The 15,963-nt window shown below is 39.1% G+C and overlaps 1 protein-coding gene across 1 annotated transcript in view; it reads left to right on the forward strand.

Annotated features, from left to right (window-relative positions):
• The window catches only part of LGR4 (leucine rich repeat containing G protein-coupled receptor 4), a 103,902-nt gene that overhangs the window by 51,630 nt on the left and 36,309 nt on the right, over positions 1-15,963 (forward strand). Inside the window, exon 2 of the mRNA XM_040495574.1 lies at positions 4,326-4,397. Coding sequence (XP_040351508.1) covers positions 4,326-4,397 — 72 coding nt within the window. The remainder of the gene's footprint in view (positions 1-4,325; positions 4,398-15,963) is intronic.

A 15,963-nucleotide genomic window follows, 5' to 3' on the forward strand; every position in this document is an offset into this window, starting at 1 on the left:
GCTTGTCTGTAGGTTGTTTATCACCATTAGCCCTCATTATTTTAAATGAGTACCCACCCACCTTATAATCTGTAACCACATGTTTCCAGAACTTCTCTGGAGATAACATCTTGTAGGCTCCCCCTTCTGCTTTTTTTTTCTTTCTTATTCTCAAATGTTTTGTTTAAAGCCCCGAAAATATGAGAGAAAACACCTATAAAGATGTGGAACCTCTCTGAGTGTGTGGAAATTCAGAACACTGTGGAAGCTAGTGTTGCTCCTGTGTCTAAAGCTTTGAAACAAAACTTCACCACATGTTTAAAACATATTAGTTTGTAAATATAGAGTCCTACTGATTGCATTTATAGCTCACAGCAGAACTACCTGTCATGTCTTGTTACTCTGAGGGGAAAAAATGAGAGAAGTGTATAGGTGTCTGTGTTTTAAAAAATTGGAATGCTGAGAATAGTGTGGTGTAATTTCTAATTATGTGTCTTTTTATGGTGAGGCAAGTAATCAGTTTTTCTGTTACTGTGATGTTCACCTGACTTCAGGTGTGCCAAGCTTAGGGGCAACTGCATGGAGTGCCTCCTTTCGTAAAGTAATAAATTGTGGTCGTCCTTCTTTCTCCATTTATTGGAATGGCTAAAGAACACCATAGTCGTGTGATATTTTAAGGATCACTGCTTACTCAGATTATTATTTTGCCTTTCAGTGTGACTAAACGTTTTGTTGTATTCTTAAGAATGATTTCATTGGGTAAGAGCAAATAGTTTTGCAGTGGGAGTGACTCAGTGGTTTTATAATGGGAAACTAATAGTCTTTACAGTTTGTGTTATGGTAAATTTTCCAGAAACATTCCTTTTCCACAAAATGAACCTCATATAATTTCATCAGGGAGGATGGGCCCCTCCATGAAAACTACAGGAAAAGGTAAATCATAGAAGTATATAGTTTCAGGCTGGGAAGCCCCTCAGCCACTCGGTTCAGTGCTCTCATTTACAGATGAGTAAACTGAGGCCCAGGATTACACAGTGGCTATTGGCAGTGTCAGGAGTTGAACCTACTTCTTTAGAAGCACCCTATTTTGGTGCTATTTCTCCAGTAAGTTGAGTGTTTATGAAAAACTTGAGTGTTTATGAAAAACAAAGAGTTTCCTTTCCCCTGCCCAAGGATAATGATCACTGACTAAATTACTATCAGGGCCTGTGTTTAAAAATAATTCTTGAGGGAGGGACGCCTGGGTGGCTCAGTTGGCTGAGCGTCTGACTCCTGATTTCAGCTCAGGTCATGATCCCAGGGTCATGGGACCGAGGCCCTAGTTGGGCTCTGTGCTGAGTGTGGAGTCAGCTTGGGATTCTTTCTCCCTCCTTCTGCCCCTCTCCCCTGCCTGTGTTCTCTTTCTCTCTCTCTGTCTCCATCTCAAATAATAATAATATAATAATAATTAATAATAATAATTCCTTGGGGCGCCTGGGTGGCGCAGTCGGTTAAGCGTCCGACTTCAGCCAGGTCACGATCTCGTGGTCCGTGAGTTCCAGCCCCGCGTCAGGCTCTGGCTGATGGCTCGGAGCCTGGAGCCTGTTTCCGATTCTGTGTCCCCCTCTCTCTCTGCCCCTCCCCCGTTCATGCTCTATCTCTCTCTGTCCCAAAAATAAATTAAAAAAACATTGAAAAAAAAAATAAAAAAAAAAATAATAATTCCTTGAAAAGTGTATTCATTTTGTTTTTCTCATAAGTTATCTTTAGTAGAATTTTAGTTATTTTCAATGATAAAATTTTGGAATGAGTGTGGAATTTTGGAATCCCTATGGACATAGGATTCATCTCTAGAGCAGTTTTATGCTCAAATTTTTATGAACTTTGGTTTCTCAATTCCTAAAGCTATTTATAATTCTTTTTTTTTTTTTTTTTTCAAATTGTCAGGCAGAAGTTCTCTTAAGATTCACTGATGATTGTACCTAGGTCTTAGAGGCAGTATCCCTTTCCCTTTCACCCATGGTGGGATGGTGAGTTTGCTTTGTATCTTTTTTTTTTTTTTCAAACTTTTATTTATTTAAATTCTAGTTAGTTAACATATAGTATAATACTGGTTTCAGGAATAGAATTTAGTGATTCATCACTTACATACAATACCCAGTGTTCATCATAACAAGAGCCCTCCTTAGTACCCATCACTCATTTAGCCCATCCCCTGCCCACCTCCCTCCATCAACCATCATTTTGTTCTCTATCATTAAGAGTCTCTTATGGTTTGCTTTTCTTTCTCTGTCTCTTTTTCCCTTCCTATATGTTCATCTGTTTTGTTTCTTAAATTCCACATGTGAGTGAAATAATATGGTTTTTGTCTTTCTCTGACTGACTTAATTTTGCTTAGCATAATATACTCTAGCTCCATATATGTCATCATCACAAATGGTAAGATTTCATTCTTTTTGATGGCCGAGTAATATTTCATAGTATACATATGCCATGATGGATTTTTGGACTCTTTCTATATTGATGATAATGCTGTTATAAACAACGGGGTGCGTGTACCCCTTTGAATCTGTAGTTTTGTATCCTTTGGCTAAATACCAAGTGGTGCAACTGCTGGGTCATAAGGTAGTTCCATCTTTAACTTTCTGAGGCACCTCCACACTGTTGTCTAGAGTGGCTTCAGCAGTTTGCATGGCTTTGCTTTCTATCTTGACTACCACTGGAGAGAAGTAACAGGACTCATGTGATACTTGGGAAGGCTCAGTGTGCAGTTAAAATCATGGACTCTGGGATGTACATTTCCTGTTACACCATTTGTTGGGTAGCCTTGGGGAGTTCTGTACCTCAGGAAGCCCCAGTCTTCCCCACTGTAAAAGGAGATGTTATGTGTGGTCTTACCACAGTTTCAGTATTCTCTATACCTTAGCTGCTACTGCTATTGCTGGTTTTGTGTCTGCTGTTGCCGTTATTCCTGAACCAGAAAGGTTTCCAAACTTGCCTTGGGAAGAGCTCATAAAGAGGAATGTGAATTCCATTTCCAAATTCCAATGGATGGAAAAGATAGGGAGAAGAGATTCACCTACTTTGGTACCGAAGGTGTCATTTGTTTGTTTGTTTGTTTGTTTGTTTATTTCTGAGACAGAGAGAGACAGAGCATGAGTGGAGGAGGGGCAGAGAGAGGGAGACAGAATCCGAAGCAGGATCCAGGCTCCGAGCTGTCCTCACAGAGCCTGACGAGGGGCTCGAGCTCCGGAACTGTGAGATCATGACCTGAGCTGAAGTCGGATGCTTAACCGACTGAGCCACCCAGGCGCCCCAGGTGTCATCTCTTTTAAAAGAAAATTTCTCCTGACCAAATTAATAAAAGTCCTAGTGTTCTTATTGTTAGCTGATTTGGGTGTTTTATTGTTAGCTGATTTCTCTTCTACCCTCATATATCAGTATGTCTAAACTAGTGATGAGGCAGTCACATTTGTGAGTTTTCATGGTTAGTTTTAGAAAAGAGAGGCCTGAGGGCCCAGCCAGAGACAAGAGGCAGAGGAACCTGATTTTAGGCAACTGTCCTAGTGCATGCTGGGGCTTTCCCTCTGAGACTGCCTTAACCTGTCTTTCACAATGTCCATATTAAACAGAGTGTGGAAAGAGAAAACCAACTGAGAAGGCAGTTGCCAGGGAGGAAGGAAATGGTTAATAAAGTATTTTTTAGCTGTTTGAATGTAGTTAATTGTCGAGTTGTATCATCAAGTGAGTTCTCTCCTTTCTGCTGCTTCTTTGAGGAAAAACTGTAAATGGACAGCATACCTGTCATGTAAGCACATGTCTCTAGGCTGCATCTCTTCGTAGGCTAAAAATTAAATCCCCTTACAGCTATTACCTGGAGGACTTTTATAGGTTTTGCAGAAAAAATGCCTGGAATACAGCTAGGACCTGTTTTATTGTCCCTGACAGTGACTTAAGAAACCACCTATGCCTGCAAATCTTTTATCATGCCCTGGGGTATTCATTTGTTTATTTTTATCAGGTACAGCATTTGAATACCAGAGCACTGGGAAATCAAACTGGCCTAGTCATAGGTAGTTTGAGGCATTTTTCTTTTCTTTTTTCTTTTTTCTTTTTTCTTTTCTCAAGGATATGTGAAGAGGGAAAGGAAAATCCAGGACCTGGGTACATTTCTAAATTATGGGACATCATTTATAATAAAAGATTTAACTTTGTATTTGGAAGCCAAATTAGGATTGTCCCTATGTCTGTCTTGTGTGCTCATTTTTCTTCTTTACAGAATGTCAGCAGCTAATTATTCTTCTGAGTTGAGTTCTTTAAGTCTAGTATCACTTAGTTAAAAATTTTCTTAATTTTATGTTTTCCAGGGATATCAGTATGAACAACATTACTCAATTACCAGAAGATGCATTTAAGAACTTTCCTTTTCTAGAGGAGCTGTAAGTAATATTTTGAGAAATATGTTTTATTTGTGTTTTTGTTTCCCCATTCTCTTTGGAAGCTCTTACAAAAGAGATAGTCTAATGTTTCTTAGGGAACATTCAGATTAGCTCAGTTTCAGTGAGCTTTGTGTGCAGAGGAAATCATGTTGTTTTCGGGGAAACAAACTTGATTTTTTTAAGCAGTGTAATTGCTGAAGTTATTTTTGAAAGCCAGAACTAAAAATGTTACTTTCATAGAAGTTTTTTGCTGCAATTATTATAACCATGAATGCTACAGTGACACAAGTTAATTACAGTGTTATCCTGAGATAACAAGGCTGGGGTAATTACCATTGTTGCCAGCGGAGTTGCTGTATGGGTAACACAACCATAAAAAATAATACAAGGTGTTTTAGGGTCATGATGCAGGAGACAATATTGTTGGGAGCGAGCAGAACTGAGTGTGGGTCCCCTTGGACATTTGCACATGACCTTTGGGGATTGGTTGAAGGCATGGAACGTCATCCCAGTCGCTTAGAACACCTTTAAGAATGTTTCTGGACTTGTCAGCTGCAGCTCACGTTTCCAGTTTAACAGTTGACATTGTGGAAAATTTCTTTCCATCTGTTTTAACCTCCACTTCGTTATTTCGTTTTGTTTTTCAGACTTTTTTTTTAAAGTTTATGATAAAAATAGGCACTACTACATTTTAAAGTAATTGGAAACTATATAATAGGAATCCAGGTGAAAAATAAAATCAGATCTGAATCAGTTAAATATAGGTTTTTAATGGCCAGGCTAATGGATTATGTAATACATGTAGGTAAGAAGGGGACAGCTTGATACTAAGAACATCAAAGAGATACAGCCCTGAAGGAATCTAAATTCATATTACAGATTGTATCCTACAGCCCAGCTGTTGAGTGTTAGATCCAAGTCTGCGAATGTCTCCTATCTTAGCTCAGCCTCTCCCCCAACATGGGGAAAAGGAATCAAGTATAAGCCATGCAGGTTATGTATGCTCCCTTGCTTCTGACAAAAGCATTGAAATAGCAGATAAGGATTTAATAAAGTTTTGGAGAAATTGTTCTTCCCACACTACTTAGCTGAACACAGTGTTCCCACAGCAAAAACTGAACAGAGATCATTTGCCACTTCTAAGCTTGTGAACTGGGTCAAGTTATTTAACCTCCCTCTGCTCAGTTTCTTTGTCTATAAGGTACAGATAGCAACAGTCCTCCCTCTGGTGAAGACAGAATGAATTAATAGATGTTGAATGCTTAGGACAGTGCATGAAACAGAGCAAGTGTTGTGTAAATAATAGCGAGTATTTATTTTACCATTTTAAAGTGCATACAGAAAAAAGCAGTGGAATGTATAATACTAAATGTTATCTTTGGGGAAAAGAATTAAGTGTGAACATTATTTTGTAACGTTATTCATTTATTTTATTGAGATATAGTTGACCAGTAACATACTAGTTTCAGGTATACAATGTAATGATTTAATATTTGTATATATTATGAAATGATCACCACAATAAGTCTAGTTAACATTCACCATTAGTTACACATTTTTTCTTGTGATGAGAACTTTTTTAAGATTTACTCAGCAACTTTCAAATACACAATACAGTCTTATTAACTATATTCAGTGTGATGTACCTTAAATCTCCATAACTTATTTATTTTATAACTAGAAGTTGGTACTTTTTTTTAATAACTTGGTGAGAATATTGAAGTTTATTTTTTTAAATGTTTTTATTTATTTTTGAGAAAGACAGAGCATGAGTGAGGGAGGGGCAGAGAGAGAGGGAGACATGGGATCTGAAGCAGGCTCCAGGCCCTGAGCTGTCAGCACAGAGTCCAATGTGGGGCTCGAACCCACGAACCGTGAGATCATGACCTGAGCCGAAGTCAGACACTTAACCGACTGAGCCACTCAGACTTCCCTGGAAGTTGGTACTTTTTGACCCTCTTCACCCATTTTGCCTACCCAACTCCCTAATTATTCATTTTTTAATTAAAATTTTAAATTAAAAAGGAGTGAACTGTGTATTTGAAGCCCCCACCTCCTTGCTCAAGGTTTTAAAAGATGCTTTTAATTTGTTATTGATGTATTTATAAATATATATGTATATATTACATAAATATATTTATTTATAAAGTTTTAGACTTTAGGATTAGTCTCCCTTTACAGGAGTAATTATGCAATGAAAGGACATTTGCAGGTGGTTGTCCATCCATTTTATAATCACTGCGTGATGTGTGATGCACCAGATAGAAATGGACAAGTTCTCTTTGCTCTGGGTGGGGCGATTGGGTACCAACCATCTTTGTTGATGCCTCAGATGGCCAATTCCACTCTGAGGGATTTTGTAATGAGGGCCTGGATATGGAATCAAACCTGCTTAGTCTCTGCTTTGTGAAGTTCACATCTTGGATTTCTTAAAATCTCACATGTCAAGCTCATGAATTCTATCAGTTGAGACTTTTCATTGGAACCAAATTGAATTTGAATGCTAGTTCGTTGCAGGTAGGTCACGTTCTCTCCATATTCTGCTTTGGCAAGTGATGGAGCCCATCAAATCAAGCCAGCACATCTCCAAATACTGCATGGGATTTCAAAAATGAATTCAGTTAGGAAAGCTGATGGTTATTTTTAAAGAATACTGCAATATAGTCTTTAATACTCTGGGAATAACTTCAGGCACTTAAAGGAATTATTTTCCATGTTAATAAAACCATGGTAAAAAGCCCATTTCTTTCCTTATAAAACACTGTAGTTGATTTTGACATTCCAAAATGATGCTGCCACGACTATTGTAATATTTCATAAACAGTGTAACCATTTATTCAGAAGTCATCTGGAAGTCATTTAAACGTGATTGTGAAGCTGAAGTGCCCTGAGTAGAAATGAATGATTTACTGAAGTTTCTTTTTTTTTTTTCCATTATAGTTAATGAGGTACACTTTACAAGATGTGACCGGGTTGGCTAAATTTTATATGATAATCCAGAATGCTTGGAGTGTTGGGTGGAATCACTTCCCAACAATACAGAAAAAGTGTTTATAGATACTTAAACATTTAATGATTCTTCCAATAAACCCTGAATCCTGCCCTGTGCCAGGTTCTCTGGTAGGTACCGGGGGTACAGAGACAAGGAAGTACGGTCTTTGTCCTTGAGTTGACAGTCTGTCTATAGCTGTGTTGCCCAAAACCATAGCCATAGGCCATAGGTGACTATTTAGATTTAAAATAATTAAAATTGAATTTAAAAAATCCAGTTCCTTAGTTAAACTAACCATCGCTCAAGTACTCAGTAGCCACTTGTGGCTAGTGACTATTGTATTCGACAGCACAGATACTAGAACGTTCCTAACGCTGCAGAAAATTCAACTGTACAACATTCGTCTAGGGGAAGGTATAGGACTACCACTTGGTACGGTGTGATGAAGGCTTTTAACGGAATATGTGCAAGGTCAGTGAAAGTCTAAAGTATTGTATTTACTTGAGACTGTAGGATTTGGGGAAGGCTTCTAGAATAGCTTAAGCAGAGTTTTGAAGGACACCTAGGAATTATCAGATGGGGATGAGGATGGGTAGTAAGACTGCTCCAGAAAGAACCTGATAGCAGGTGCAAAGACACAGAAGTAGACATTTCAGACATTTCAGAAGTGTTAAAACACAGTTATTCCTATTGAAACATAGAGAAATTTGAAATACTGAAAGATGGAGAAGTGTCATGATATGAGGCCAGATCATAAAGTGATGTTTTAAGCTGAGTTTAGACTTAATCCTGAAGGAACTGAATTGGATATGAGAGTGAGCAGTAGGGAGGAGACTAGGATTTTTGCCCTGAATGACTGGATGCCATTCACTGATGTCCCCCCCACACTCCGGTCTCTGAGCATACAAAAACATATTCAATTCAATACCTACAATATCTGAAACCTTGGGACTGTCTCTTGATTTTTGTGCCTTAGTTTCCCTACTCTTTAACATGGAACTCCTCACAGTAGCATTGTAAAGGGAAAATGGGGTAATTTATGTAAAGGTGCTTTGTGACCGTAAAGTGCTATGTCCACAGGAGTAAGATAAATTTCACTAATCCTTGTACACATTTGCAGTCTTTGTTTTCCTGATTTTCTTGACTTTAGGGAGAGGTTATTTTGCTTGTGGATGGAAGTTGGAATGGGTCAATATAGATTTTTGTTAGCAATGCCAAAGGAAAGCCAGAATTCTTAGAAAATATTCATTTAGCATCCACAGAATCTAGTCCAATGTGATGCTGGCACAACTATTTCTGACTTTCCTTGAGACCTACAGAGCATTGGTAGGCATCTGGGGAATGTCTGAAATGTGGAGCTGTGAAAATGATTTAATTAGAATCAACAGAAGGAATATCCAACTGCTTTTCCATAGGCTACCATGGATGTTACTTTGAGTTTAGATGTTGCAATAGCAGTAGAAACCATTGCCAGCTTTGGCACTTGTACAGTTTATTGTTTAATGCATACTAGAAGATGAGGATAATTCCATTGGTTTCAAAATATACTTTGGCTTTAGAAGACTCACAGTGCTAAAATAAAACTTAGGTCTCTGTGTCCTAATTCAAGCCCGCTCATCATTTTTTTCATCTTTAGGGCAATTAATTCTAAATTAAGGGATTACTTTATAAAAGAGGACTAGTGAATGATTCGAACAGGGAGATTTCAAATCAGATACAAACAGAGTGGATCAAAACTAAATAGTTTTAAGTAGTTTAATTTGGCCAGTACTTACATATAGAACATATTTATATATATACACACACATACATAACATTTCAGACTTACAAAATATTGCAAGCATAAAGAATTTTCACACATACCATTACTCAGATTCTCCAAATGTTAACATTTTCCCTCCATACACACACACATACACACACACACACTATGAAACCTAAAATATATGTACATTTTTTCCTGAACCATTTGAGAGTAAGTTGCGGTTATAATTCCTCTTTACCACTAAATATTGCATCGTTATTCCAAAAAAACTCAAAGAATCCATTTAAGTAACTGCAGTGCGGTGTCCAAACTCAGAAAAATAGTGTCGGTACGTATTATCATCTGATCTGTAATTTTCATTCACATTTAATGGCTGTCCCATAGATAATTCTTATAGAAGAAGAAAAATAAAATTCTGGTCCAGCATACAATCTGGAGCCACCAGTAGGACCTTGCTATGTCTTGATAATTTATTTTGTTTCGAAAACTATTCCCACCCCCCATGCCCCAGAAAAAGTAAAATAGTTTCTCAGTTGCTCTGGTGATGTGTGATAGTTAAAAATACTCCATTCTTGGGAGCATTCTCTTGTTCCACTTTATAGTGCTCTGTTGGGATGATTTGTGAGCAAAGACCACTGCCCTTACTGTTGAGAAGTACACAGTGAGCTCACAAAGGGGCACTGCTTGTCTGGTTCATGTTAGTTCCTGTGTGTCATTTGGGGAGCTCTCAGATTAGGAAGTAAGGGTGTAAAAAGATAAATGGGAGCAGAGTTTATACCAATTTTACCTGCTATGTATTGGATAGCCACCCCCGCCCCCAGAACAGACATTGTTTTGTTTTAATTCATATAACATTGAGCTATATTCAGTCCCACCTTGCTGATGAGGAAGCTGAGGTTTTCTGCAGAGTGACTGAGTAACTTGCCCAAGGTTACATAGCATATTAGTAATAGACCTGGTTTTAATCCCAGTCTATGGTCCTGTAGATGTGGAGAGGATGGGGAAAGACATGTAAGAGTTTACTAATTCAACGAACTTTTGTTAGGTAAAGCACTGTGTTCAGTGTTGGATTAAATGGGATCTTTACTTTCAAGAGGGATGGATGGTGTAAGAGTTTTGGGAGTTCAGAGGCTAAAGGAATCTCTACTTATTAAGAAAGATTAGGGAAGACCTCACCAAGAGTTGGTATTTCTAGAGAGTCCTGAGGGATGGTAGGTTAATTCATGAGGAGATGTGGAAGGAGTGTACGAAAAGATCTAGAGCCTGGTGTCTTTAGAAAAGATATAACGGCTGGTGGTAGGAATAGTGTGGTGTCTGGTTGGGTTGTAGTGTTGAGTTCCTGAAAGGAAGTTATGGGAAAGAAACCTGGGAAGGAGTCTGAGGCCAGACTTTCAGCTCCAGTCCTGTGCCTCTTTCCTGGCAGACTAACAAGGAATTTCAACTTTTGAGTGACTGTTGAAGTGTTTTCGAGCTAAGAAATAACTTGACCGAATAGGACCTTCAGTAAAGGTAATTCCATAGCAGACAGTAGGATATGTGGGATTGAGAAATTGCAGGGAGACACTTGAAGCAACACATGTTGCTACTGGCAACAGTCCAGCTGCGAATCATGGGAATTTGAACTAGGGCAGATGAGAGGCAATGAGAGAGAGGAGGGGATATCTGCAAAAGATGGAAATAGAATCAGGAAGACGTATCAGCTGGCATGATGAAGGTGATGTCCATAACACTTTCATTTAGGATTACCAGGAGTCTGGTGTGTTTTGATAAAAATACAGACATACAGACAATACAGAAAGAGAAATTGTTTTGGAAGAGAAGCTATTATTCTTCAATATACATATGGAATTTTGATGGGATACGGGTAGGGGCCTCTGGAAATATAGGTGTGAAGCCCAGAAGAGAGATTCGTGGGTATAGATTATAGAATTAGAGTATTATGGGTATATATTTGGGAGTCTTTTATTTTAAGGTGATTACTGGAAACATGAGATTGAAAGAGCTTGCCAAGAGAGAGAGGGTAAAAGAAAAGGGAAGGAAGCCAAAGACAACTCCTTGGGAAACACTTGAATCCGGGTGTGGGAAGAAGACCAAGTGCCAGAGGAGCAGAACTAGGGCAGAACTGTGCCCCAGGAGCTGTGGGAGGAGAGATTTTTCACAAGAAATGAGGGATCAACATTGACAGGCTGGAGAAAGGTGCCTGTGGCCAGATAGGGACAAAAAGCCTTGAATCTAAGTTTTTTTAAAGAATCATTTCAGTAGGGTTACTTTGGGGTAAAGACGTGCATCATGAGGCAGACATTCGGGGACTGCTAGTAGGTGGTTTCTGGTTTGGGGAGAGTAGTGAAAGCTTGGAATATGCTGTATTTGACAGGAGTCCCCAGAGCTTAAGAGATAGAAACCCAGCTGAGACACAATAGAGGATTTATTGTTTCATGTAGAACTAGAAAGTCCAGAGGTGGAGTTGGCTTCAGACGGTACCCAATCTCAAGGTTTTAAAGCTATGAGAGTTTTCTCATGCTCTCCATTTCTTAGCTTTGATTGTCTCTAATTTCGTGTTTTGGCTTCATTCTTTCCTGTTGGAAATAGCTGGTCTCCATATGGTGCGAAATCAAATCTTTGGTAGCTCTAAGCACCTCTTTGCATCTTGAGATCCAAAATGGGTATCTAAAGGCTTCCTCGCAGCTTCCAGCAGAAAATTCCAAGGAGGACTCTGGTTGGCCAGACTTAACCTCACGTGCCTGTCCTTGAACCAGTTGTCATTCTGTTTGGAATGGCATGGTCCAATCTGGGTCATGGATTCATCCCCACCCACTGGGATTACTTGAGGTGGAGAATCCTCTCAAAGGAAGCAGAAGGGGGAAGGAAGACTAGTTATCTCAGCCCACTAGAATCTAATAACTAGACACATTGTAGGAAATGTTTAATTGGGTCCATCTGAAATGAACAAAGAATTGACGAAGAATATAGAAAAGTCTCAGTTAATGCCTAGGTAATATTAATGTATAGTGGAACCAATGGGCCCTGTGACTTTGCCCTGTAGTGATTAGCAGCTTAGAAGTGGAGGTGATGAAACATGGGGTAAACTCAAATTTGGGGGTTAAGTCAGGATTTCATAGGGGACTAGGGGAAATCAGGCAGGAGAATCAAGCAGGTCATTGTTAAAAGGTTTGACTTAGGATTCAGAAAGCATAGAGAGGCAACTGAAACCACAGTTTGTTGGTTCATTTATTTATTTCATTTATTTATTTTAATCAAAGCTAATTATTCTTCGAAAATAATAGTGACTATAAGTAAGTGAACACGTATTTGATTTTCTACTAGCATAATTTAATTTTCCAGCAAGGAAATAGGCTAAGTTATTTCTTCCATGTATTGTCCACTCTTCGTCAAACCTTGCTTGTTTCATATATTATTATATGCTTCAGTACAACCTTTAATTCATAATTTGTTTATTGTTTTTCCCTAATAGGTATTTTACTACTTCTTAATTTAGACTATAGGTTTGAAATTGTTTTTTCAATGTTTCTTTTTCAGAGAGAGAAAATGAGAGCATGAGACTGAGTGGGGTAGGGGCAGAGAGGGAGTCCAAGCAGGCTCTGTGCTGTCAGCACAGTAGGCTCTGCTGACAGCACAGAGCCTGATGTGGGGCTTGAGCCCACACACCGTGAGATCATGACCTGAGTCAAAATCAAGAGTCAGGTGCTTAACCGACTGGGCCATCCAGGCACCCCCTGGCCTATACGTTTATAACAAAGAAGATAATGTTGGAGGTGCTGGAAATTCTATGTCACAGACACACTTAGCTTTTTAAGAAAATGATCATAAAATTAATGGTTACTCGATTTTTTAAAATCTGAATGCATAGAAAGATAAGGGAGGAAAAAGTAAACACCCATTATCTCAAACACAAATGGCTTAAACACATAAGGCGTCTGCGCGCGCGCACACACACACACACACACACACACACACACACACAAACTATGGAACTATTATGGTGCATCACAGAGTCAACAGGGACGTAGGCCCTGATATTCTGCACTTCTCATTGTATAGCTACCACGTCAAGATCACAAAACAGCTGTCTACTTAAGCTGTAGCTATCATGACCCAGTTCTCAGCAACAGGAAAGATGAAGGAGGAAAGAAAGAGGGGGATATCTCCCAAAAGTCAGCTTCAAGAAGCCATCTTAAACCCTCCATACAATACTTCTGCTCACATCTCATTGGCTAGAACTTAGTCACATGGGCACACCTAAGAATAAGATGCTGGAAAGTATGGCTTTTGAACTGAGCATATTGTCTGAACCAAAATCAGAATTCTATTACTAGGTAAGAAAGGAAGAGTGGTTATTGGTTAGGCAATTAGTTAAAGTCCTTTGGCTACAAGAAACAAATTCAATTCAATGTAGCTTCAACGGTAAGTAAATGTGTTATATAATAAGAAGACCTCCAGGGGCTCTTGGGTGGCTCAGTCGGTTAAGCGTCCGACTTCGGCTTGGGTCACGATTTCACGGTTTGTGAGTTTGAGCCCCATGTTGGGCTCTGTGCTGACAGCTCAGAGCCTAGAGCCTGCTTTGGATTCTGTGTCTCCTCCTCTCTCTGCCCCTCCCATGCTCATGCTCTGTTTCTCCCTGTCTGTCAATAATAAATAAATGTTAAAAAAAAAAATAAAAAAAAAAAAAAAAACAAAAAAACAAGATGACCTCCATAACAGGATGGTAGAACTCTTCTAGGGATAGTTGATGGAGTTAAGTCACATCCTCAAGAACCCAGATTCTTTCTGTCTTCCTAGTCTGTTCCTTCAGTAAGGGCAGCACCATAGTTGCAGTCGCTTCACTTGGTATGTTTAGACATTATGGCATCCAGAAAGAGAAGAGAGTCACTCCTTCCATTGCATCCCCATTTAGGAAGAATGCTACCTTTCCCAGAAAGCCCAGCAGACTTCCTATAACCAGAGCTGGGGTCACAGATCCAGCCCTGAGCCAGTCACGGGAATGGGATCAGCATGACTGGTTAAAACCAATCAATAATTTACTCATGGAGCAGCGTCATGTGAAGGAGGTGGTGTTGGAACAATCCCAGGCTCAGCCAGGAAGGCATGAATGAGTATTCGACAGGTGCGGTTCCTCCCTCCTCTTCACATCTCACCCAGTTCATAGGGTCCATTTCCATCCCTTTCTGCCATAGGAAGCTTTCCTTGGTCTTTCTTTTTTCCAAGTTCCTCTTGCACTTTCTTTGCACCTCACCACGTCATGCTGGATTGAGTGCCCTGTTATTTTGTGCTCAAGGTGTGTCAGTGTGTACTTATCTCTTCAACCCCTGTGACTTTTCTCTAAGGGCAGGGCCTGCCATGATACACTTCTCCTATATGACCTGGTAAAGGTAACCACGTTTTTGAACTAGAAATTGAGGTAGGGGTTAAGATAAAGGATTTCTTCTTCTTTTGAACTTCTTGATGTCAGAAACCTTATCAGACTATATGAAAACTAAATTTGAGGTTTTGTGTTTAATGAATTATCCTTGTTTAAAAGAAATGAAATGAGAAGTGTCTTGGGAAAGCTCATTACTTACTTTGCCAAACCTACGGTGATTGGGCTGTAGTAAAAGGTCAATATTTATTGGTAGATGCTGCTGTAAAACTTTTTAAAAGTTGTAACATATTTCCTCACATGGGTAGGTATTGAGTGTTTACTGCCAGAGGTTGTCAGGATAACTTTGCTCAGGAAATGTAACCATTGCCAGGGTTTTATTGATTTACCTATAATATATGTAGGTATATTCAAATAGATATATGAAATAACTTTCCCCTTTTCTGTGAAGGAAGTCTACTTTAAAAACCTTGGGAGTTTCTCTAATAAGGGTTCTTAATACATGTATGTTCTTAAAACATATTCAGTTTTTAATGCACTTACATAAAAGTTATATGAACATGTAGGTGGAGAAATAGGGTAAGCAAAACACTGTTAGCTGACTCAGGACTCGCTGATACATGGTATCAGGTGAGGTTTATTTAACCTTGATGGGAAGAATGTCCAAGGGGAGCTATTTCATTGTCAGCCCTGTCTATTTACTAAGAAAATAACTGCATCCTTTGGTTCTCCTAAAGTCATTCACAGAAACTAACAAAAAGCAACATTGTTCTGTTTCTGGAATGTACATTATTTTCCTTTATTTACATTGTTTTATTTCTAGGATTCACATTATTTAGCTGTGCTATAGGGCCTTGGGCAAGACACGAAGGAAACAGAGGCACTTTGTTTTATTTATTTATTTATTTATTTATTTATTTATTTATTTATTTATTTTAACGTTTATTTATTTTTGAGACAGAGAGAGAGCATGAATGGGGGAGGGTCAGAGAGAGGGAGACACAGAATCTGAAACAGGCTCCAGGCTCTGAGCTGTCAGCACTCAGAGCCCGACACGGGGCTCAAACTCACGGACCACGAGATCATGACCTGAGCCGAAGTTGGCCGCTTAACCGACTGAGCCACCCAGGAGCCCCAGCACTTTGTTTTAAAGACAACAGTAGTGGTGTTAACAAGGGCCAATATGGTAAAGTAATGGAAGGAAGAGGGCTACAGTAATGTTCCTTTTGTCACTGTGTGGTGATACTAAATATCCATACCTGGAAACTGATGTACCTCCTGAGGTCCTCACTTTTCACAGGACACTGCAGAGTTCCCAGCACATAGTAGGGCTTTAACACATAAATAAATACATGGTTAAGAGCTTATACCAGAGGTATGCATTATAATGGTTTTTGCTTTTACTTGAAAATGGTAACCAACATTTTAGAACCTG

The sequence above is a fragment of the Herpailurus yagouaroundi genome, unplaced genomic scaffold (assembly GCF_014898765.1).
Source record: "Herpailurus yagouaroundi ecotype Mexico unplaced genomic scaffold, PumYag 187, whole genome shotgun sequence".
In the NCBI taxonomy this organism is placed as follows: Eukaryota; Metazoa; Chordata; class Mammalia; order Carnivora; family Felidae; genus Herpailurus; species Herpailurus yagouaroundi.